General features: G+C 48.2%; 2 protein-coding genes across 4 annotated transcripts; both read left to right on the forward strand.

Annotated features, from left to right (window-relative positions):
• The first annotated feature begins 6 nt into the window (after positions 1–6).
• On the forward strand, positions 7–17,239 carry rif1 (replication timing regulatory factor 1). Of its 3 annotated transcripts, none has more exons than XM_056430953.1 (35): positions 7–212; positions 1,307–1,443; positions 1,529–1,607; positions 1,685–1,781; positions 1,875–2,005; positions 2,104–2,198; positions 2,560–2,749; positions 2,834–2,926; positions 3,003–3,141; positions 3,362–3,513; positions 3,860–3,974; positions 4,057–4,224; positions 4,325–4,435; positions 4,593–4,655; positions 5,216–5,319; positions 5,834–5,920; positions 6,017–6,090; positions 6,752–6,932; positions 7,589–7,696; positions 7,795–7,944; positions 8,216–8,315; positions 8,428–8,720; positions 8,800–9,002; positions 9,473–9,566; positions 9,653–9,769; positions 9,879–10,021; positions 10,102–10,191; positions 10,275–10,356; positions 10,889–13,960; positions 14,055–14,183; positions 14,306–14,392; positions 15,499–15,614; positions 15,975–16,125; positions 16,208–16,307; positions 16,387–17,239. In XM_056430953.1, exons 2-35 carry the CDS (start codon positions 1,328–1,330, stop codon positions 16,635–16,637), a joined length of 7,281 nt encoding a protein of 2,426 aa, XP_056286928.1. In that variant the 5' UTR covers positions 7–212; positions 1,307–1,327; the 3' UTR covers positions 16,638–17,239. The 3 variants fall into 3 exon arrangements, with proteins under 3 accessions (XP_056286928.1, XP_056286938.1, XP_056286933.1); XM_056430963.1 differs by having other exon boundaries at positions 14,088–14,183; XM_056430958.1 differs by having other exon boundaries at positions 5,219–5,319.
• Positions 17,240–18,223: 984 nt separating this feature from the next.
• On the forward strand, positions 18,224–21,595 carry LOC130207408 (collagen alpha-1(XXIII) chain-like). The gene is made up of 10 exons (XM_056436007.1): positions 18,224–18,301; positions 18,757–18,834; positions 19,519–19,625; positions 19,809–19,850; positions 19,997–20,023; positions 20,606–20,677; positions 20,763–20,828; positions 21,137–21,163; positions 21,251–21,295; positions 21,390–21,595. Exons 2-10 carry the CDS (start codon positions 18,768–18,770, stop codon positions 21,474–21,476), a joined length of 540 nt encoding a protein of 179 aa, XP_056291982.1. The 5' UTR covers positions 18,224–18,301; positions 18,757–18,767; the 3' UTR covers positions 21,477–21,595.
• The last annotated feature ends 126 nt before the right edge of the window (positions 21,596–21,721 follow it).

The raw sequence follows: 21,721 nt of genomic DNA on the forward strand, positions 1-21,721 counted from the left end.
AGCAGATTTCGCGGGGCAACAACAGCACAAGAGAAGAAGAGAGACAACTAAACATCCTCCGACAAACAACAACAAAAAGGAGAAAGCGAAGCGGCGTCGTCTCGGAAAGCCCGCGAAGTGACCCGGACCGAGTTTAACGACATTTATTTCACTGATTTTCGATGTTTCTTCGTCGCCTCTTCGGCCACTTGTTCCCGTCCTGAACTCTCGAGGTGAGTCGCGCGACGTCCGTTGGGGAACAGAAACACGTCGGTTACCCTCCCGGTACCGAGTGAACGTACCTGTCCGTGCTCCTGTTTATTTACCCGTCTGTCCTCCTCACTAAGCATCTAAACTTGTCTCGCGCCTGGCGCGCGCAGCTCGCGCAGCTACCTTGTTAAAGCTAGTTCACGTTAGCAGCTCGCGCGTGCCTCCTCCAGCTCGCGCGGGTCGGTTCCGTTGGTGACGTCGAGGCGGCTCGGGACGTTTGATCGTGATATTTTCATCGTGACTGATTTATTTGGGGTTCTCTGGGGGTCCCGAGGGGGGTCCCTAAGGACCCGGATGGCCTCGGGTAGCATTCGGCAAACCCCTGCGGCGTCCTCGCGCATCCCCGTTTGATTTGAATAATTTTGGGTTTTTATTGAGCAGCTCCGGATCCAGTGGCGGTGAGCACAGCTCTGCAGAGACACCCCCCCCGAGGTGAGTCGTGTGTTCTGTGTCACTGCATGATGACGTCATGCCGGGGGGGGGGGGGGGGGAAGCTGATGCAAAACAACTATTTAAATGTTGCACATTTAAATATTTACACAGTGTTTTCACACGGAATACACGCATCCACACAGGTGGAACAACTTTGTTTATTGTGTAACATGTTTACGAAATGCTTTACAACTTTAGTAAGATTATTATAAGCGCACAAGAATACAAAATAAGTATTATTAAATAAAAAAGCATTCAAAGTCTGAGATCTAGAGAGCAGAATCTTTTTATTTTATTTTTGTATTTCATCGTGCAGCTCGTGACAACATTTCAGATTATTTTAGTTTAGAAAGTCGATAAAGAGAGAGAGAGGAAGGAGAGAGAGATATCTCTCTCTCCATGAGTAGTTACTGTTCTCTTTAAGATAAATAACATGCGAGTATTTAATAAAATGGCCTCCCTGTTTCGTTCTTTGCTTCACGACCCGGTTCATCCTCTAGTTCTCTTCTCCTTTAAAAAAAGAAGAAAAAATGCAGTTATATTTGTTGAAATAGTCTTTCACATCCCTCTCTCTAAGGCCGTCCTCTCTGTGTGGCTCTATGTCTCTCTCTCTCTCTCTCTGAAGGCCTTGAGGAGGCGAGTAACGATGATGGCGACGGCGGAGCCTCCGAGCGGCTCCGGCCTCCTCCACCTGCTGGAGTCGCTGGAGGACGACGGCGCCGGTCCGGCCGAGCACACGGACGCCTACCTCACCATCGCCAAGTACGTGCAGCTCGCTTTGGCTCCGCCCCCCCCCCCCTCTCGAAGAGCGAGAGACCGTAACTTTGAATGCTCTCTCTCTCTCCAGTCGGCTCAGCGGAGACGAGGGCCGGCAGTTCCTCCCCGCAGTGGAGAAGCACTTCCCCCGTCTGGGCCGAGCCATCCTGGTGAGTCTCTGAGGAGCTCCGCCTCCTCCTCTCCACGCCGTGTAGAATCTGTTACGTGACGCTCTCTCCGCGCTCAGGCCCACGTCACGAGCCCCACGGCGGAGCTCAGCCAAGCCGCGCTGCAGGCGCTCGGCTTCTGCCTGTACCACTCCCACGTCGTCTCGGGGGTGCCCGGTACGGATTTTTAAATATTTGATAATTTGCGCGTGAAGACGTCGTGGCGGCAGAGGGTGATTGTTTTATCTTTTTTTGTTTTGTTTCCCCCAGAAACCTTTGCAGCAGAAATCCTGTCGTCGCTCTGCTCCCTGGTGGGGAAGTCTCCCGATAAGAACACGTGCACCAGAGCATTGTGGGTAATCTCCAAGCAGAGCTTTCCTCCAGCCGTGGTGGGCCAGAATGTGAGGCTTGAATCCAGTGGCGCGCGACTGGTGTTTTTTGTTGGGGGGGTGCAAAAGCGACCGCTCTTAATAACCCCCGGGGCGTCTTCGCTCGGCAGGTGTCGGCCATCTTGGGAATGCTGGAGGGCATTTGGGGCCGAGGCGACGTGCAGTCCGTGGTGATGGAGCACGAGGCCCTGAACGTCATCATCAGGTGAGAGAGAACGGCGGGGTTCATACGGTCGTGGAAAACCTGGAAAAGTCATGGAATTTTAAAATGGTCGTTTCCAGGCCTGGAAAAAACTTAAATCATAAAAGTTTTGGAAAAGTCCTGGAAATGTGTTATAATCACATCATTTACACCGAGTTTGATATAATTAATATGTTTTTTAAAGAAAGACGCTCAAAATATAAGCCGGCGTACGCTCTCACTACGCAACATGTTCTACATTGTTCATGTTTATACCGAGATTTCAGTTTGTTCATAGACATTTGGTTTAAAGTCCTGGAAATCCACCGGTCCCAGAATGGCTTATTCCAAATAAACCATCTTATTAAACCCCCCCCCCCCGCAGGCTGCTGGAGCAGGCGCCGGCCCAGATGGCGGACGGCGCCGTCCGCTGGGCGAAGCTCGTCGTGCCGCTGGTCGTCCACTCCGCCGCCAAGGTGCGCCTGCGGGCCGCGGCCGCCATGGAGACGGGGATGCCCCTCCTCCTGGAGAAGCGCGCGCAGGTGGCCGGCGTCATCGAGCCCATGATGTCATCGGTGAGTGTCCGTGTGCCGCGACGCGGAACTCTTCGTCGTCTTCTTCAGCTTCTTTATCGTCTTCTTCATCTTCATCGTCTCCAGAAGCTGATCCCGGAGCTGCAGAAGCTCTTCTTGTCTAAGAACGAGGCCAACGTGCTGAAGCTCTGGCCGCTGTTCGTCAAGCTGCTGGGGAAGGTAGGCTCCAGGTGGAGGCGTGTCTTCTGTCTTGTTGTTTCCTCTGGTTTCCATGGTGACCGTTGCCCCCCCCCAGCTGCTGCACAGAGGGGGGCCCTTCATCAACTCCCTGCTGCACCTGGAGGAGCTCGGCTTCCGCAGCTCGTCGCCCGCCATCAAGAAGATCGCCTTCATCGCCTGGAAGAGCCTCATCGACAACTTCGCCCTCAACCCAGGTGAGCAGACTCTTCTTCTTCTTTTACCTCGTCCTTCTTTTTCTCTTTTTTCTCATCATTCTTCTTCTCGTCATTCTTGTCCTTCTTCTCTTCCTCCTTCTTCTCGTCATTCTTGTCCTTCTTCTTCTGCTCTTCCTTCTTCTTGTTCTTCATCTTCTCATCCTCCTTCTATTCGTCCTTCTTCTGCCTTTCCTCTGCTGACTGAGCCCCTCCCCTCCAGACATCCTGTGCAGCGCCAAGCGCATGAAGCTCCTGATGCAGCCGCTCGCCTCCATCAACGTGCGTACGGAGGTGCTGCTGCTCACCAAGGTGGAGGTGTGGTGGTACCTGGCGGTGCAGCTGGGGCCCAACCTGCTGCCCAACTTCGATCAGGTGGGGAGGAAGTATATATATAGATATTAAAAAAAAGAAGTAAATATTTATTTTAAATGTAAAATAATATATTTAAAAATTGTTGTGTATATATATATTATATAATGTGTGTGTATATATTCCTTTTAAATGTAAAATAATATATTGTATATATAAAAAAAAAGTAAATATGTATTTATTTTAAATATAATATATATATATTTAATGTAAATGTGTGTGTATATCTATATATATAATATTGCATTTAAAATAAATATATATTTACTTTTTTAAAAATATATAATATATTATTTATATCTATTTTATTTTGTAAATTTTTTTTTTTACTGCTGCCGTCCCCCTGCAGGTGTCCGTCCCTCTGCTCCAGTGCACCATCGGCTCCGACGCCCCTCTGGTCCCCGGCACCCCTTCTCGAGCCGTCGGTCCAAATGGTGCCGTCCCACCGGGCACGCCCAAGTCCGGTACGTTCACACACACACACACACACGCACACTGATCTGTAGCTGCATCGGAGTGTCATCTCGTATATTCTGTTTCTTTCAGGCTTCATCAGTCCGGCCACCACACCGCGGCTCAGCCTGAACGCCAGCCTCCAGATCCCCTCGGTCTTCCCCTCCATCCAGCTGCTCGGCCTGGAGATGCTGCTCCACTACTTCCTGGGGCCGGAGGTCGTCGCCACGGCGGCGAAGAGAAAGCTCGTCCTGAGTCTCGGTGAGAGTCCACGAAGCGAAATGGACTATTTCGAGGATCGCTCGTTCTCATCGGTCGACCGTTTCGATGTTTATTTTCCCCCCGGGTCTCTCTCTTCCAGAGCCGCTGAGCCACCCTCTCCTCTTGGGGGCGTCCTCGTTCACCAAGCACGCCGCCGTGCTCACCGCCAACCTGCGGGACGGATTCATCAACGTCGGCAAAGACGCTCCAGGTGAACCCCGAGCCGCTCGCCTCTCTTCAAACGAGGGCGTACCGCCTCTCGTACCTTCATGCTTTTGTCGCTCTCAACCAATCAGAATGCTCGATTTCCTCTCTACGCGAGGCTGTCGACCTTCACGTGACTCTGTTCGTCTCTTCTCGTCCTTCAGAATCTCTTTTGGCCGTTTTGTGGACGAGTCTCGTCCGGTTCGTCAACTTGACGATCGAATCCGGTGAGTACATAAAAGTGTATATGTATGTGTATATATATATATAAAATGTTAATATATATTTTTATGTAAATATATATTTAAAGAAAAGTAAATATATTTCTTTTTATATATATATATATTATATGTATTTTTAAAAATGTATATATATATATATGTGTTTATATTTATTTATGTATATCTATTCAAATATATCTTTTTATATATATCTAATGTAAATGTTGTTTCTCAGTGTTATTGTGGCGCTGCTCAGCCGTGCGGGGGTCTTTAAGTTGTGGCCCCCGCCTCATAGCGCCACATAGAGAACTCTGGATTGGGCCCCGGGCCCCGCCTCCAGGGGGGGAGGGCCAGCGAGACCCCGTCCTCGCCTCCCGCCCGGCCCACTCACACCGTTACATCAGTTTAAGTCTGAGCGGTCGGGTCCTCGTGGTCCAGAACCGCCGTGAAGACGGAACCAACACTGAGGGGTCCGTCCCCGATGATGACCTCACCTTTAAACCTATTCCTGGTAGTTGTTGTTGTTGATGATGATGATGAGTCCCCCCCCTCCCCCCTGCTGTCAGCAGGCAGTAAGAAGGACCGGCAGGGCGGTGAAGTCCTGACGCTGATGCTCCAGGCTCTGCAGAGCATCGTCACCTCCGAGGCTCTGCCTGCAGACAAAGTCCTGGTGAGACCAGTTTGATGACCCTTCAAAATAAAATACTACTTCATACATCAACAGTTAGAAATCAGTTTGATGACCCTTCAAAATAAAATACTACTTCATCCATCAACAGTTAGAAATCAGTTTGATGACCCTTCAAAATAAAATACTACTTCATCCATCAACAGTTAGAAATCAGTTTGATGACCCTTCAAAATTAAATTCTACTTCATACATCTACAGGTAGAAATTAGTTTGACCCTTCAAAATAAAATACTACTTCATACAGCAACGGGTAGAAATTAGTTGTATGGCCCTTCAAAATAAAATACTACTTCATACATCAACGGGTAGAAATTAGTTGTATGGCCCGTCATAATAAAATCCTACTTCATACATCAACGGGTAGAAATTAGTTGTATGACCCTTCAAAATAAAATACTACTTCATACATCATCCGGTAGAATTTTTTTTTTTAAAAGTTGTGTAATTGTCTAACATCTAACTTTTCTTTCTCCGTTGAATCTCTTCCCCTCAGATTCTGTTCGAGGCCACGGTGAAAGGAATCCCCCAGAGAGTCCTCGGCTCCGCCTCCTACCAAGTGGGCAAGATGGACGTGCTGAATGTGAGCGCCTCTTCTTCTTCTTTTACCTCGTCCTTCTTCTTCTTCTGTGTCCATCCCGTGTTCATATTCAGTAACGATGTGTGTTTCCTCCCTCAGGGAACGCCGGCTCTGTTCCTCATTCTCCTGCTCTACAACAGCAGCTCGCTCTCCGCCTACATCGAGGACGAGAGGTGGGCCCGGCGCTTATTTATTATTATTTAATGTATTTATGTCGGTTCAATTTGACCCGTTTAGATGGAAGCAAGAGGTTTCATTTATTGTTTTATTGAACACGAGTTGTCCCGAGGACTCTATAGAATCTTTGGCTTTAGAGAAACTCTCTAATGTGTTTTTTAAAAGTATTTAATCCGTTTAGTTTTTTAAATTGCAGGATGGAAACCTGGCTGGGGTCATATTAAAGTTTAGTTTAATTATTAAAGCCAAGTGGATGAACACTTGACATATCATTCTTGTTTTATTACATGGTGATTGTAATAGAGAACAGTGTGGCGCCCTCTGTCTGTAAAAATGTGAATTACAGGCAGAGTTAGAATTTGCCAGAATGTGTGTTTGCTTTTTCCAAAAAAATAAAATAACTCATCAGACACGTCACCGACCTTTACATGTTCAGTTTTGAATGTGTGCTCTGTTTAATTATATTATGTAAAGTGTTTGAGTACTTTAAAAAGCGCAATACAAATTAAATGCTTTCTTATATAATAATATTAAACTCATTGTTATCTTGATTTTAATTAAATATTAACTTAATACACTTTTTTAAAAAGCTTTATCACATGTTTTTAAGTTTTAATAAGTGTTGCATCACTAAACTCTTCGTCTTTCCGCCTGCAGGTTTTTCCAGAGCCTCCAGACGCTGGTGGGCTGCGGCCTGTCGGGCCCCACCTCCCCGCTTGCGTTTGGCGAGGCGGTGCTGGGCGCCATCGGGCGCAGCGCCGAGTCGGTGCAGAACAAGGAGCAGCTGTACAGGATGTGGAGCGCCATGGTCGTCCCGCTCACCGACACCGTCACACAGGTAGAGAACCGGGGGATCGACGGGGGGACAAAAGGGCCCCACTGGGAGAATGCTTAGAGGGCCGGAGGGCAGGCGTATTATAATCAGAATTATTATTTTCATGTCCTGGTTTAAGCCGGAGGTTTGGCATCATCATTTGGAAGAAGAGGATAAACTTGACTTGTAATATGCAGCACATTGGATAGAATACTTAAAGAGCTTCAACCCCTTTTTTATTAATGTTATTACCTGACGGCAGAAGACGGTTCATTGCATGAGTTTAACAACCTCTTATAGTTTTTGCTGATTTTTGTTCTTTTATATTTAATTTTTACTTAGTATTTTTTCTTCAAGCAGCAATGCTCAGAAAGAAAGAAAGAATACATATTTAATTAAATATTCATTTAAATTATATATATATATATTTTGTAATTTTTTTTATTTCTTCATAATATGAATTGTAATAAAAAAATCTTCCAACAGCAATGTAAAAATAAATAAATATATTTTATTTAATGTATATACATTTAATATATTAATTATATATATATTTTAATTTAATATATATTTTAATTTAATATATGTAATTTAATATATATATTTGTAATTTTTTTTCTGATGCCAGCAGAGCGTAAACAACCATTTTCAATCTTTATTTTCAATATTTCCTTTGACAGTCCAACGAAGTGAACCAAGGCGACGCTCTGGAGCACAACTTCGGCGCCATGAACTCGGCCCTGATGTTCCCCGTCACGCGCCTCCTGCAGGGCACGCCGCTACCGCAGGTCTCGTCTCGGTCCATAACGCGGCCGGCGTACTTTTTAACCCCCGAGGCGCCGCCCTCTCCGGAGGTCCCGTGTCTCACTCCGTCTCGTGTGTCCAGGCGGCCCAGAAGTCGATGCTGTCGTCGTGGGGCAAGCTCTACACGGTGTTCGCCCGCTGCTCCGCGCTCGTGGTCACGGCCGAGGAGAACGTCTGCTGCGAGGAGCTCTGCGCCAAGATTGCTGCCGTGATAGACAGAGATGCGCTGATGGTGTGTGAGGGGGGGGGGGACTACCATCGCTGTAATAATACAATATATCATTAATACAGTGATTAAAATATGAAGCACTGAGGAAATCAAATTAATGCGTGAAAGTGTTGATATTCCACAATTTGTCAAACATTGGGATTTAGTGACACCTAGTGGCAAAGTAGCAGATTGCACCAGACTTTTAAAAAAATCATTAAAACATGACCGCTGCATTTTAAAATGAACCTATTCCCTTTTTTAAATGTTTTAAACTTGGCGTCTGGTCCTCCAGGTTCCGTCCACGCTGCACGCCGTTGCCAGCGTCCTCCAGGTCATGGCCGAGTGCGTGGACTTCTCGCCGTTCACGCCTCAGTTTCAAAACAAGCTGAAGTGTAAGAGGACTTTTTAAAAAAAAAAGCTCGCCCTTTTTTTTTTTTTTTTGGGGGGATTCCTGTCGTCACGCTTGGTTGAAATGGAGAATTTAAACCGTGGTTGTTCCTGCAGCGCCGCACACGCCGGTGAACTGGACCAGGAAGAGGAACAAGGTCCTCGGCAACCTGTCCACCTTCCAGTCCCTGCTGGTCCAGTGCCTGGAGGTCTACCTGCAGGGCCCCGAGGCGCCGCCCTCCGACGCCACGGGGCTGGCCCTGGTGTCCGTGCTCTCGGCGCTGTTCGGCAACCTCGCCCTCGCCAACACCGTGAAGGAAGCCGTGACGTCTCTGGTTCGCCCGCTCGCCCTCTTCTACGAGCGGGCGGCCGGCGAGCCGCCGCCGTTCTCCCCGCAGCTCCTGGGAAAAGTGGGTTCTTCCGTCCGATGGCCGATTCTGAACTTTTTCACGCGTTTATATTCACGTCTCGCCGCTCTGCTTCTCCCAGCTGGACAAGCTGCTCTGCGAGGTCCTCTGCTGCCTGCAGAGCCGCTCGGCGCTGGCGTTCGACGACGAGCTGCTGGCGCTGTTGGCGCCGCTGCTCTGCGCCTGGTTCCCTCACAAGAACAAGCAGCTCCGCGCCGCCGTCGCCCAGTTCTGGAACGCCACCTTCGGCAACTCGCTCAGCCTCACGTACCCCGACGAGATCAGGTAGACGGGCGCTTCAGAGAAGACGCTGCGGTCGGTGTGCGGAAAGAACGAGGAGTCTGGTATTCCTTTCCTTAACACCCCCCCCGTCGCCAGGGTTACGCTCCGGCGCTTAAAGGGCCCCCGTGTAGTCGTCCTTAGGCCCCTACACAGCGTTCACATTTTGACCCTGAGGCCCGGGTTCTTAACGGGGACGGTTCTACATGTAAAGATTTTTTTTAATTAAGTCGATTATTTTCTTCTTTTCTCTTAAAATAATCTAAAAGAAGCGATGAACAGTAATAGTGTCGCTAAAATCCTAACAATACACCTGGTGGTAAAATACAGAAGTAAATTAATGGATTTTTTTTGTCTTTTGGAAATGTAACGATAGAATATTTATTGATTTATGAGAAAAAAAAAGGTGATTTTATTCATTTATTTTTGGTGGGCTTCCAGCCATCTTGAAATGTTGCCGTTTTTTCCCCTCGCAGGCAAATCTTGAGCCACGTGAAGCAGAAGACACCGATCATCCTTCCCGGCTTCGTGATCGTCGGCATTCCCGACGAACTCAGCGAAACCAACTCTGTGAGTTCATCGGGGTCTCCTCCATCACCGCCTCTCTTACTGTTGGTGTTTGTGGCTGATCTTGTTCTGTGTCTTTCTTTTTTTAGAGTGAGAGTTCCCAGTTGGAAACCAACCTCAGTGGGATGCCGGTTTCCTCCGCGGCGGGGAAGAGGGACTCGCTGCAGAGGAAGGCTGCTGAGCCCAAGGCCCCCAAGTCGGTCTCTGTAAGTTGAGACGTCGAGTTAAACATCGTTTTCGCTCTGAGTTTGCAAGAAGAAAGCGTTTTGTAGCGGTGAATATTAAATCTAATGCTCCTCGTCCCACCGTCGGCAGACCAAGCTGGACTTTGGCTCTCCGAAGCCCCCCCCCAGAGGGGTCCTGGAGGAAGAGGCCTCCATCGACTTCGTCTTCATTCCTCCCCAGACGAAGGAGCGAGTTCTGACGGAGCACCAGAAGGAGGTGAAGAGAACTAAAAGGTCAGATTGGGTCGTCCTCTCCGCAGCGTTCTGTAACCCGCTGTCCGTCGCCGAGCTGATGTCTCCTCTCTGCCGCTCAGGGTGGACATCCCCGCCATGTACAACAACCTGGACGCCTCTCTGGACACGTCGGTGTTCACCCAGTACACGCAGGGTCAAGACGACTCCCTGTGAGTTTGAGCTGCTGCTGCTTCTCTACGCTCTCGTCGCAACGCGCCATTTTGTTTCACGACGTCTTTTTTTCTTCCTTCAGGGAGAAACTGGCAACGGAAGGAGCTGCCGACGAGGAAACCAAAGAGGCTCCTGGCAACGGAACGGAAACGCACAGCATCAAGGTAAGAACACCAACACAGTGCCTCTGGTGGCCACCTGGAGGAACTGTTGCAGCAGTTCAGTCCGTGGCAGGATTAGAAGTCGAGCTTTCATTGACTCGGTCGAATATGAAGTAAACGTAATTGTAGACTGGCTTTATACTAAAACCTTCACAGTATGAAGCTCGTCCACGTGGAAAATACATTTTTAGGATTATGCTTTGGGTCCGGGTTGGGATGGCAAAGCTTGAGCTCCTCCTGGGGTCCTTGGTTCTCTCAGGTCAGCTGTGTAATCCATCCACGATGATGAGTTTCCTCATATTTTCCTTGGATATGTGGGGGGGGTGTAGCTTCCATGTATTCTTCATATTGCAGTGCATGAAGTGACAACTGTTTCACTTGAAAAAGTTAATTACGCAGCACACAAAACACCTTTTTAAAACCGCCAATGCATTAATATTTACTATTTTTATACTGTTGTCTCACACACAGATTATGTGACTCTTATTTGTCCTTTACAGACAGATTTTAGTTTTAAGAATGTGGTTTCTTCCAGGTTCCTCCCAAAGATGCAGAAAAAAAAGACTCTGAGGCCCCTCAAGATTTTGTCAGCCAAGAAGCGGTAGAAAACATGCCAGACAGCCACCAGCAGAAGGAGATTATCCCCGAGTCGGCAGATATTTCAATGGAGGATGACGATGGTGCAGAAGACTTGGACCCGCAGTCTACCGAACGCACGAGTCCCAACATCTCAGGTTCTTCAGATCTGGTCTCCGGGACACCCCAGAAACCCAACAGTCGGCGTCAGTCCTTTATCACCCTGGAGAAGTATGCCGAGGGGAAACCTGCCAGCCCCAGCAGTGCATCCACCTTCACAGGTATCCTCATAAAGACCCCAAATAGCCAAAAAAGCTCCAAAACCAGCAGGACATCGTCCTCCCAGACATCCACTGGTCCCAACTCTCAGGATTCCCAGTCTTCCCAGACGGGTAACATGATCTCGCAGTGTCCTGGGAACAATGCCCTCGAGTCCCCGGTCAGGCCAAAAGGCTCTGGGAGAAAAAGTGAGCCAGTAAGGCTGACTGAGAGACTGCCCAGTGACCCAACGGTGGACGAAGACGTTATCCCCGACACCCAGACTCTGGCGGGCAAAGAGGGTCCGGAAGTGGCTTCCTCATCAGAGGACACGCAACCATCAAGCCAGGAAGAGGATTCTGAACCAACTCTGGACGCTTCTCAATCTTCTCCAGGCGAATCGAGGCGGTCTACACGCCCCAGAGTCAGACCTCAGCTGACCGGAGACGACGAATGGGAAGATAAATATACGCCGTCGAAAAGGAGGCGTTCTGGAGAGGAGCCAAAAGGGGAGTCTCCGAAGTCGAGCTCGTCGCAAAGCAGATGCAACACGAGAAGTATGCAAGCGGCTGAGGAGGAAGGCGTTAAAGACAGATTACGAACAAGGCCTCAGAGGGACAAGAGGGCGTCGAGCCAAACCAACTCTCACGGGAAAGCACACAAGAGGATCAAGCTGTTCAGTAGTTCACAGGACTTCCTCGATAAACCTGAACCCAAAAGGAGAAGCGCCGGCGGGCTTCAGTCTAGCCAAAGTGACTTGCAGTCCGATAACGAAAGCCAGTCCCAGGGCAGGCAAAGACGGCGGAGTAGAGCAACGGTGGAGATCAAGGAGGACGGCGATGTGAAGAAGATGGTTTTGCCTGATGAGGAATCCAGCCAAAGTGGCAAACATGAGCCGGTAGAACAGGCCAAAAAGGGTGATGAGTCGAAGGAAGAGTCTCAAACGGTCACTCCTTCCCCCCAACCTGGTGGCACTACTTCCCCCCAAACTGGTGGCACTGCTTCCCCCCAAACTGGTGGCACTGCTTCCCCTCAAACTGGTGGCACTGCTTCCCCTCAAACTGGTGGAACTACTTCCCCTCAAACTGGTGGCACTACTTCCCCTCAAACTGGTAGCACAGCTTCCTCCCAACCTGGTGGCACAGCTTCCCCTCAAACTGGTGGCACAGCTTACTCCCAAACCATTAGACGACCTTTAGAGTCTGAGCTTTTAGAAAAGACCATCAAGGAAGAGAGAGATTTTCGAATGGTCTCTGCTTCGCCGGCGACTGAAGAGTCCCAGTATGGAACGCACGTGACCATAAGGTTGGTAAATAAATCAAAGGTTAAAGACGAACTCGAAACTAATGACAGCACGGAGGACAACCGGAGTCAAGAGGATTCTCAAGCGGCTACCCCTTCTTCTGACAGCCAGTCGCTGCGTCGATCCAGAAGAAGCAAGTCATCGGCCGAGGCTGCGGGGTCCGAAGACAAAAGTAAAAATAAGGAGTCTTTAGAAAGCCGGAGTACCTCCGATTCTCAGCCAGAGGCCGGGATGGGAGGAAGGCCCAGACGGAGCAAGGTACAAGAGGAGCAGTCAAAGTCGAGTCCTAACGCAAGGAGTTCTCAATCGGAGACTGTCGGATCAGCCGAATCACCCAAGGGCAAAAACCTCAGCAGATCTTCCCCAGCTTTGCCAGTCGCCAGTAAAGAGTCGTCTGAGTCCGAATCATCGGAGGTCAAAGAAAGTCCTGGTGTGCCCAAAAAGAGGGGGAGGAAACTCAAAGTGTCTTGTCCAAGTCCTCTCACTATTGAACCTAAAGAAGGTCAAATGAATACTGGTACGGTAGAGGATGATCCTGATGCTTCTCAGAAGGTAGATTCCCAAAGCGTAGAAGATGAAAGCATACCGGCGTTGGCGGAATCGCAGACATCGCAAGACTTGCAGGATTGTGACTCGCTCCAGGTTGCATCCAACTCTGAGGAGCAAAGTAATGAAGGAACCCAGATGGAGGCTGATGCTGTTGTTGAGAAAACTGAATCCAACTCGCTCGGTGCGTCTCCTCGCGAGGAGCAAACGCAAAAGGACTCCTCCATTGAGAGAACCTCTTCGCAGGAAGGAGGCACTGGGAACTTGCCCCCGGCTGAGGTGCTTGAACCAGCCGGGATCGGCTCTGAACAGACTCGGGAAGAGGCGACCTGTGACGCCCCTTCGTCGTCTGTTGAGGACTCGGTTGTGACGACCGAAGAACTGCAGACCTCGGAGTCTTCGGAGGAGAAAGCTGGAGAAGAGTTGGAGTCTGAAACCCAACCGCAGGACTCGGACCCGACTCGCCAAGAAGAGCCGATTGTTCCCGTCGAGGAACCGGCTGAAGGCGGTTGCAGTGCCTCCTCTGTTCCCGAGTTAGACTCCAACGACGACGAATCGACCGCCCGGCACGCAGAGGCCGATGCCGGGGACGCTGTGCCGCCGCTACAGGAGGGCGACAAAGACGAATCCCAAATTGCGGACGGAGAAACGCCGACCGCCGAGGACGAGGAAGACGTGGTCGCACATCTAGCCGTCGCTCTGGCTGACGTCGGCGATCCTTTGTTAACGGAGTCGACGAGCCGAGGGGTCAACCCGGGTTCTCCGGCGAAGCAGAAGGACCTGGAGGCTTTAATAGAGGCAGATGTTGGCGACAGCCCCCGGACCAGAGGGACCTGGTCTCCTTCGGCCTCCCCATCGAGCAGTATTCTGAAGAAGGGCCTGAAGAGGCCCCTGGAGGAGGAGCCGACCTCGCCTCTGGTCAAAGTAAGTGACGCAGCACTTTGACGTCTCAACGCATTTTTCAAATACACAGGTGCTACGATGAAAATCGTTTATTTTCTCCGTTACCTTTTTTTAGTCCAGACGCGTCTCTTTTGCTAATCCAATCCAGCATCAGGAGGTGGCGGACAACATCGACCGTCGCAGCCCCACCATCAGAACCAGCTCCCCCAGGCGCTCCAAAGGCAGCGGCATCCCCCAGCCCAAGGTGTGAACGAGGCCGCTTCTTGATCGAAGCGTTTCTGATCCAAAACCCTTTTTCCAAATGATCTGCTTTCATCCCGCATGACACCCCTCTGCTCCTCCTCCTCTTCTTCCTCCTCCTACTAGTACGTCACCACGCCTACAAAAGGTCTGCTGATCCTGAGTCCCAGAAATCTGCACAGTCCGGGTTACAAGAGCTCCAAGAAATGCCTGGTATGCGTTTTATACAACACTAAAAATTAGGGCTGCAACTAACGATTATTTTGATAATCGGTTGATTATTTTTTCGATTAATCGGATAAAAAAATGTAATTTTCAACCCTTTATTCAAAACAGGGTCCGTACGGTCATGGAAAACCTGGAAAAGTCATGGAATTTTTAAATGGCTATTAACAGGCCTAGAAAAGTAATAAAAAATCTCAAAATATTTGGAAAAGTAATGCAAATGTGTTATATTCAAATGTTAATTTACACGGTATATATACGGTATGCTTTGGAATTCTCATTGTTATTTTAAATACTACATCTTCTCACTTTGTCACGTATAGACAGAGTTTTCACAAAATGTTTAATCATGGAAATTTGGTTTAAAGTCATGGAAAGGTCCTGGAGACCCACTGGTCACCATGGTGATGAACCTGTTCACTGGTCAGCATGTGGATGAACCGTCACAAACAGACTGACAGCGGTTTCCTCTCCTGAGTTGGCTATTTATGGGTTAAACGCGTCATACGTGTGGTGAGAGCGCGGGGCTTATCTCCGTGGAAAAATATTTTCCGCCACGGAATAAATAACCATGTTTTCTACGTTATCCTCTTGTGGAAATGCCACACGTCGTAACATGTAGCGCCCTGGTGTCTGGGGTCATGACGTCACCCGGAGGCGCTCACAACTCCGTGAATGTCTCCGACTACGTGAAGGACTTCCGCATCCAGCGCCACGTGAGCAGCAGCAGCCAATTAGATTCATCAACAGCGGAGCAGCTCAGCGCTGATTGGCTCTCACAACACAGCGTTCTGTCTCTCCTCTCCCTCTCGCTCCGCTCTTGTTTCTCATGCGCCGCTCTGCGCTCAACTCAACTTTTATTCAAATCCGCGACTTATTGAGCGCCGTAATAATCGCGCGACACAACGAATCGATAATGAAATTCTTTGCCAACTATTTTAATAATCGATCTTTATCGATTCGTTGTTGCAGCCCTACTAAAAATCAACATTTGCTACTGTCACAGTTTTCTAAATGAATTCCTGTTGAACATCATTCGTGACGCACTTCCCCCCCGAAGCTCTAACGGTACCCCGATCCTTCTCGGCCCCCAGATTTCCGTGATGAGCCAAGAGCCGCGGCCCGTCTCCAGAGACTCCATCTACCCTTCTCTGATTGGCTGCTCCACGCCCGTGGAAGCCGTGCTGCCTCAGATCTCCTCCAACATGTGGTGAGTGCGTCATTTAAAAGGGAAATATTTGTCCTTTTTTACCTTCGCATTGAAAATGTATTAAACCGAATCGCATGAAATTTGGTGGGATGATTGGTTATTATCCGGGGACCATTTGATTAGATTTTGGGATCAATCGGGTCAAAGGTCAAGGTCATGAAAAGGTCAAAGTCTTCTTTTTACCATAGCGCGGTCAATTTCTATCCAATTGGCATGCAACTAATGCCAAAATGTTCATAATTCAATGCCCAATCTTGTGATATGCGAAGGTATGCGCTCTACCGAGTGCCCGTTCTAGTTTTTTAAATCGATGATGTATCGGGTGCATCCGTTTGTTCACGGTGCCGATCCTCCTCACAGGTGCCGGGGTTTCGGGCAGCTGGTTCGAGCCAGAAACATCAAAACCGTCGGCGACCTCAGCGCGCTGACGCCCAGCGAGATCAAGACTCTGCCGATCCGCTCGCCCAAGATCTCCAACGTCAAAAGAGCTCTGAAGAGTTACGAGCTGCAGGTACGGCGGCGCGATCACCAAAACACGATGACTGTATGAACGGGGGGGTTCCTGTCTGACCCCCGAACCATTCTGTGACCAGCGTAAAGGACGAGGTGGCGACGAGATGACGACCTCTGACCTGGAGGTCGCTGCTCCCCAGAACCCGGACGAGGAGGACAAGACCTCCGGAGAGACGCTCGGTGGGTCAGACTCGCTTCTACATTTCGTTGTATTAAATTCCCGATTTTAAAGTTTTAACGCCAGCTTTTCTGCCTCCAGCCACGGAGCTGGTGGACGAGGGGCCCGAGGGAGACGGCTCCGGGAATCGGACGCCCGGCACGCCGTCCGGAGACCGAGAGCACGACCCCGAGGCCCGGCTGCGGTCGGAGGTGGACGCCCTGACCGGCAGTATGACGCCCCGGGAGCTGGGCCGCTGCTCCCCGACGCGGCTGCTCCAGATCCACGAGCAGCTGGGCGGCCTGATGCGGCGCGTGGCGGTCGAGCTGCAGACGCGCCTCTGCCGGCCGTGAAGAGGCGGACGGGGCGAGTGTCACGCGACCCGTGAAAAGGTTCCGTTAGCAACCGATCTTACGCAATGATGAGTTCATGGTTTTTAACTCCGAACGCCTCGGCCACGTTTTTTCTTTTTCCCGTAACTGTGTTTTTTGTCTTTAACATTTTAAATTTCCAGCTGCACTTTTTTCCCGATCTGTAGCGCGAGCTGTTTGGATAGTTTTTATAAATACGATTTTTAAGAAACACTCAAAGGGAAGTACAGGCCCACTTTTCAAGCTGTGCCAGAAGAAAGAGGCGTGGTGATTTTTAATGGACGGTGATGTGTGATTACAGATGTATTTAGAAGAAATATCTTTTCATACCGTTGTAAAATCTATTTTGTACATATTATTTCTCTTGTGCCTGTTTTTTAAGGCTGTTTACAATTTAACGCAGTGCTCTTGTACATAAACTTTTTATTTTACCATTTTATTAGTTTGAAAATCTTTTTTCTGTCATTTCAGTTTAACGTCTTCCAGAATTTCTACCATGCATACTGTAGATGGTGGCAGACAGTCTACTGTTTTATTTGTTTTAAATGCTTTAATAAAAGAAAACGGATGGATTTTGAAACATTTGTTTGGATTTTTATCTTTTTTTACTTTCATGCAGGAGCAATGTTCTGAGGGAGGGTGATCTTTAACCAACCTTTAATGGATGTTAATAAATATAGATTTATTATACATTTATTTTATGTGTGTATATATATATATTTTGTTATATATACATATTTAAAATGTTATATATATATAATTTATTTTAGATATATATGTAATTTATTTTATATATGAGATACATTTTATATATATATATATAAATAAATTGTATATATAGAGAGATTAAAAAATATATATATATTTTAGATAAAATTCTTTTTTAAGCGTTAGGTTCCTCATCTTGCATTGATCTCGTTCAATTGGAACAATTTAAAGAATCAGACATAAACGTTTTAAAAGCTGCTCTGGACGAGATGGACGGTTTTCTCGGATTAAAGTGAACCTGAAAGAGAGAGATGGAGACAGAAAGAGAGATTTAAAGTAATTTTCCTGTTGATAAAAAAATCCTGATTTTAGCAATTCAAACTGTCTCCGGACCCTACAGTCTGCTTCCAGTTATCGGTCCCCACAGTGTCACACAAACGGGTGTGTGTGTGTGACCTCATTTCATCAGTCTTTTCTATTCTACAGATCTTTGATATTTGGCTCCTCCTCTTTGGCTCGCCTCTTTAGTAATCATCTGATTATTCCTGCAGAGCGCTGCGTTGCACTTCCACACACACTTTATGGAGATGAGTCGGGACTCGCCGTGCAAGCTTTGCACATTTTGGGCTGCAGAGCCCGAGCTGGACCCGGACCAGGACCAGGAGAGGGAAGCGGCTCCACTGCAGGACCAGGAGAGGGAAGCGGCTCCTCTGACGGACCAGGACCAGGAGAGGGAAGCGGCTCCTCTGACGGACCAGGACCAGGAGAGGGAAGCGGCTCCACTGCAGGACCAGGAGAGGGAAGCGGCTCCTCTGACGGACCAGGACCAGGAGAGGGAAGCGGCTCCTCTGACGGACCAGGACCAGGAGAGGGAAGCGGCTCCACTGCAGGACCAGGACCAGGAGAGGGAAGCGGCTCCTCTGACGGACCAGGACCAGGTAAGAGCCCAGGGGAAGCGTCTGTGTGTCATGTGACATGTCAGGATGCATATCTGACATGCACATCTGTGTTTATTTAATTTCTTTAAGTGGGTTCATCGGCTTGTCGTCGGTGTTTGTAAAGACGAGGCGCGTAGGTTTGCGCAAGGAAATACATTTAAGAACCTTTTAGTGAGCTGTCTTTTTTTAAATTATTGTGACTTCTGTGACAACTAAAAGTTCTTGAAATACAAAAAAAAGGAAAGTGGAATCTGAAGTTCTACAGTATTTAACTTGAGATTTAAAGCTTGAATAATGCATAAAATAATGATGTATTTATTGATTAAAGCATGAATATAAACTAACGTGTGCATGAATCCCAGCTGCCACCACCAGGGGGCGCTAGTGACGTGTGTTTGTATTAATAATCATATTTAAGTGTTGAGAGTATCTCGTTCCTCTCCCTTTGTGATCAGGACGAGACGAGATGCTGACTCAGCTGATTCTGGGATGGACTGCCTTGCTCAGCGGCATGCAGCCGGCAGTCGCCTCGAGTGAGTGGCAGCGAGAGCCACAGGAAGCGGCACCAAGGCCGACGAAATGCCACTAAAATGACTACAAATAGACATGAATGGACTACAAATAGACACACATGGACTACACATGGACATGAATGGACTACAAATAGACACACATGGACTACAAATAGACACACATGGACTACAAATAGACACCCATGGACTACAAATAGACACACATGGACGACAAATAGACACACATGGACATGAATGGACTACAAATAGACACCCATGGACATGAATGGACTAAAAATGGACATGAATAGACTACAAATAGACACACATGGACTACAAATAGACACACATGGACGACCAATAGACACACATGGACGACAAATAGACACACATGGACATGAATGGACTACAAATAGACACCCATGGACTACAAAAAGACACAAATGGACATGAATGGACTACAAATAGACACCTATGGACTACAAAGTCATGAATGGACTTCAAATAGACACGGACAACAAAAAGTCATGAATGGACTACAAATAGACACACATGGACTACACATGGACATTAATGGACTACAAATAGACACACATGGACTACAAGTAGACACACATGGACTACAAAAAGACACAAATGGACTACAAAGAGATGCAAAAGTATCACTTTACAGTTTTTCAACCGTGTGTGTGTGTGTGTGTGTAGGATTTCTATCCAGAAACAGGTGGTCTGCCCCAAAATGTGAAATCTTCGTTCCTCCTCCACCTCCACCGCCTGTGTTTCCTACAGTTGACCAGCAAGCAGAGCTGATGGTGATGACACACACACACACACACACACACACACACACACACACACACACGGAGACGCATTGCTGTATCGAGGGTGCATTCAAGTTCAGCTTTAAAGCCCCGTTTGTAGAATCGATGCACTTCTCAGATCCTCCACCAGGGGGCGCGCCGTGTGCAACATGTTGTGATGTTTCAACTCCTCAGGTCGACGTCACGGAGTGCGTCACGGGGGCCCGAGGGGAGCAGGTGAGTCTCCTTGAGACCCTCAACCAATACCTGTGTTTACATTAACTGTGTGTGTGTGTGTGTGTGTGAGATGGGAAGTCACTCACACACACTCCGTCCTGCTTTATTAACGTTTGACAGTAGTGTGTGTGTGTGCGTGTTTAAAGGGCTGCAGAGGACCCAGAGGACCTAAGGTACGGTGACACACACACACACACACACACACATACATACACACGCACACACACACACACATACACTTAAACCCCATCTTTACCTTCGCATTGAAAATGCCGGAAGGTTATGTTTTGATCGCCGTGTATTTATTTATTTATTTATTTATTTGTATGCGTGTTATTCGCAAAAATTGAACCGAATCGCATGAAATTTGGTGGGATGATTGGTTATTATCCGGGGACCAGTTGATTAGATTTTGGGATCAATCGGGTCAAAGGTCAAGGTCATGGAAAGGTCAAACTCTTTTTTTTACCATAGCACGATAAATTTTTGTCCAATTGGCATGCAACTAATGCCAAAATGTTCACAATTCAATGCCCAATCTTGTGATATGCGAAGGTATGCGCTCTACCGAGTGCCCATTCTAGTTCTGCATGTGTAGGCAGGAGCTCTACGTCAATGTGTGTGTGTGTGTGTGTGTGTGTGTGTGTGTGTGTGTGTGTGTGTGTGTGTGTGTGTGTGTGTGTGTGTGTGTGTGTGTGTGTGTGTGTGTGTGTGTGTGTGTGTGTGTGTGTGTGTGTGTGTGTGTGTTTTTTCAGGGGCGACCTGGTGTGACGGGTCCGGAGGCGGAGCTTGGAACACAAGGACCGATGGGAGCGCCGGGTCAAAAGGTCACGAGTGTGTTCTCACGTCTGGAGCGTTAAAGTTAAACCGTGCAGCTAAACAATGTGTGTGTGTGTGTGTGTCTGTCCAAAGGGGGAGAAGGGGACCCGAGGCTGGAGGGGCCTTTACGGAGCCGCAGGACCCCCCGGTGTGATGAAGGTAAACCAGCTGGTCACGTGACCCACATGGAGACGTCACACCTGAAGCCACAGCACGCTCTCCGGCACTTTTATATAATATATATATAATATATATTTATTATATATATATTATATATATATTATATAATATTAAACCACAAACGGGTCATATTACAAAAGATGGGCAGTTGTTGTTTCTTCATTGTATTTTATTTATTTGCGTCTTAGATGTGTTTAAAGTTGATCTGAATGTAATAGTGTTTGTGTGTTTGTGTGTGTGTTTGTGTGTGTGTGTGTTTGTGTGTGTGTTTGTGTGTGTGTTCACAGGGCAGTCGGGGACACAAGGGATTCAGGGTGAGTTACGCTGAGCGTCTCCTTTGTTGTTGTTGTTGTTGTTTTCCACACTTTAAACTCCTCCTCTTTTCCCCATCTCCTCATCAGGGCGATGAAGGTGTGAGAGGAAGACGAGGAGCCGGTGGAGTGAAGGTGAGGGGGGTCGGGGGGGGGGGGTGCTGCACAGGTAGCACCGTTGATGCCATGTGATCCATGACCTTTGACCCGTGAGTCTCTCTCTCTTCAGGGCGAGCGAGGCGTCGCCGCGGCGCCGGGACCGAAGGTAGAGGCCGACGCCCACAACCCGATCAATAAGAGTCCAGAGACGCTCTGAGGTTCTGTGAGGTTCTGTGAGGTTCTGTGAGGTTCTGTGAGGTTCTGTGAGGTTCTGTGACGTTGTGTTCAGGGGGCTCCGGGCCAGAGGGGGGATGCAGGTCATCGAGGGGAGCAGGGACCCAGAGGAGAGCTGGGAGGCAGAGGAACCATGGTCAGTATAAATATATATACATATATATATATATGTATGTATACATATTCTTATTTATTTTTACTTAGTTATTATTTCTTTTTATTTAGTTA

The sequence above is a fragment of the Pseudoliparis swirei genome, chromosome 2 (assembly GCF_029220125.1).
Source record: "Pseudoliparis swirei isolate HS2019 ecotype Mariana Trench chromosome 2, NWPU_hadal_v1, whole genome shotgun sequence".
Lineage (NCBI taxonomy): Eukaryota > Metazoa > Chordata > Actinopteri > Perciformes > Liparidae > Pseudoliparis > Pseudoliparis swirei.

What these genes read in the sequence shown, in the direction of transcription:
- LOC130207408 (XM_056436007.1), top strand. Translation starts at nt 18,768, where the DNA reads ATGCTGACTCAGCTGATTCTGGGATGGACTGCCTTGCTCAGCGGCATG. An exon ending in GCAGCCGGCAGTCGCCTCGA is followed by an intron (nt 18,835 to 19,518) that starts GTGAGTGGCAGC and finishes GTGTGTGTGTAG; the next exon opens with GATTTCTATCCAGAAACAGG. An exon ending in ACCAGCAAGCAGAGCTGATG is followed by an intron (nt 19,626 to 19,808) that starts GTGATGACACAC and finishes TCAACTCCTCAG; the next exon opens with GTCGACGTCACGGAGTGCGT.
- rif1 (XM_056430953.1), top strand. Translation starts at nt 1,328, where the DNA reads ATGATGGCGACGGCGGAGCCTCCGAGCGGCTCCGGCCTCCTCCACCTG. An exon ending in CAACTTGACGATCGAATCCG is followed by an intron (nt 4,656 to 5,215) that starts GTGAGTACATAA and finishes CCCTGCTGTCAG; the next exon opens with CAGGCAGTAAGAAGGACCGG. An exon ending in AGAGCTCCAAGAAATGCCTG is followed by an intron (nt 14,393 to 15,498) that starts GTATGCGTTTTA and finishes CTCGGCCCCCAG; the next exon opens with ATTTCCGTGATGAGCCAAGA.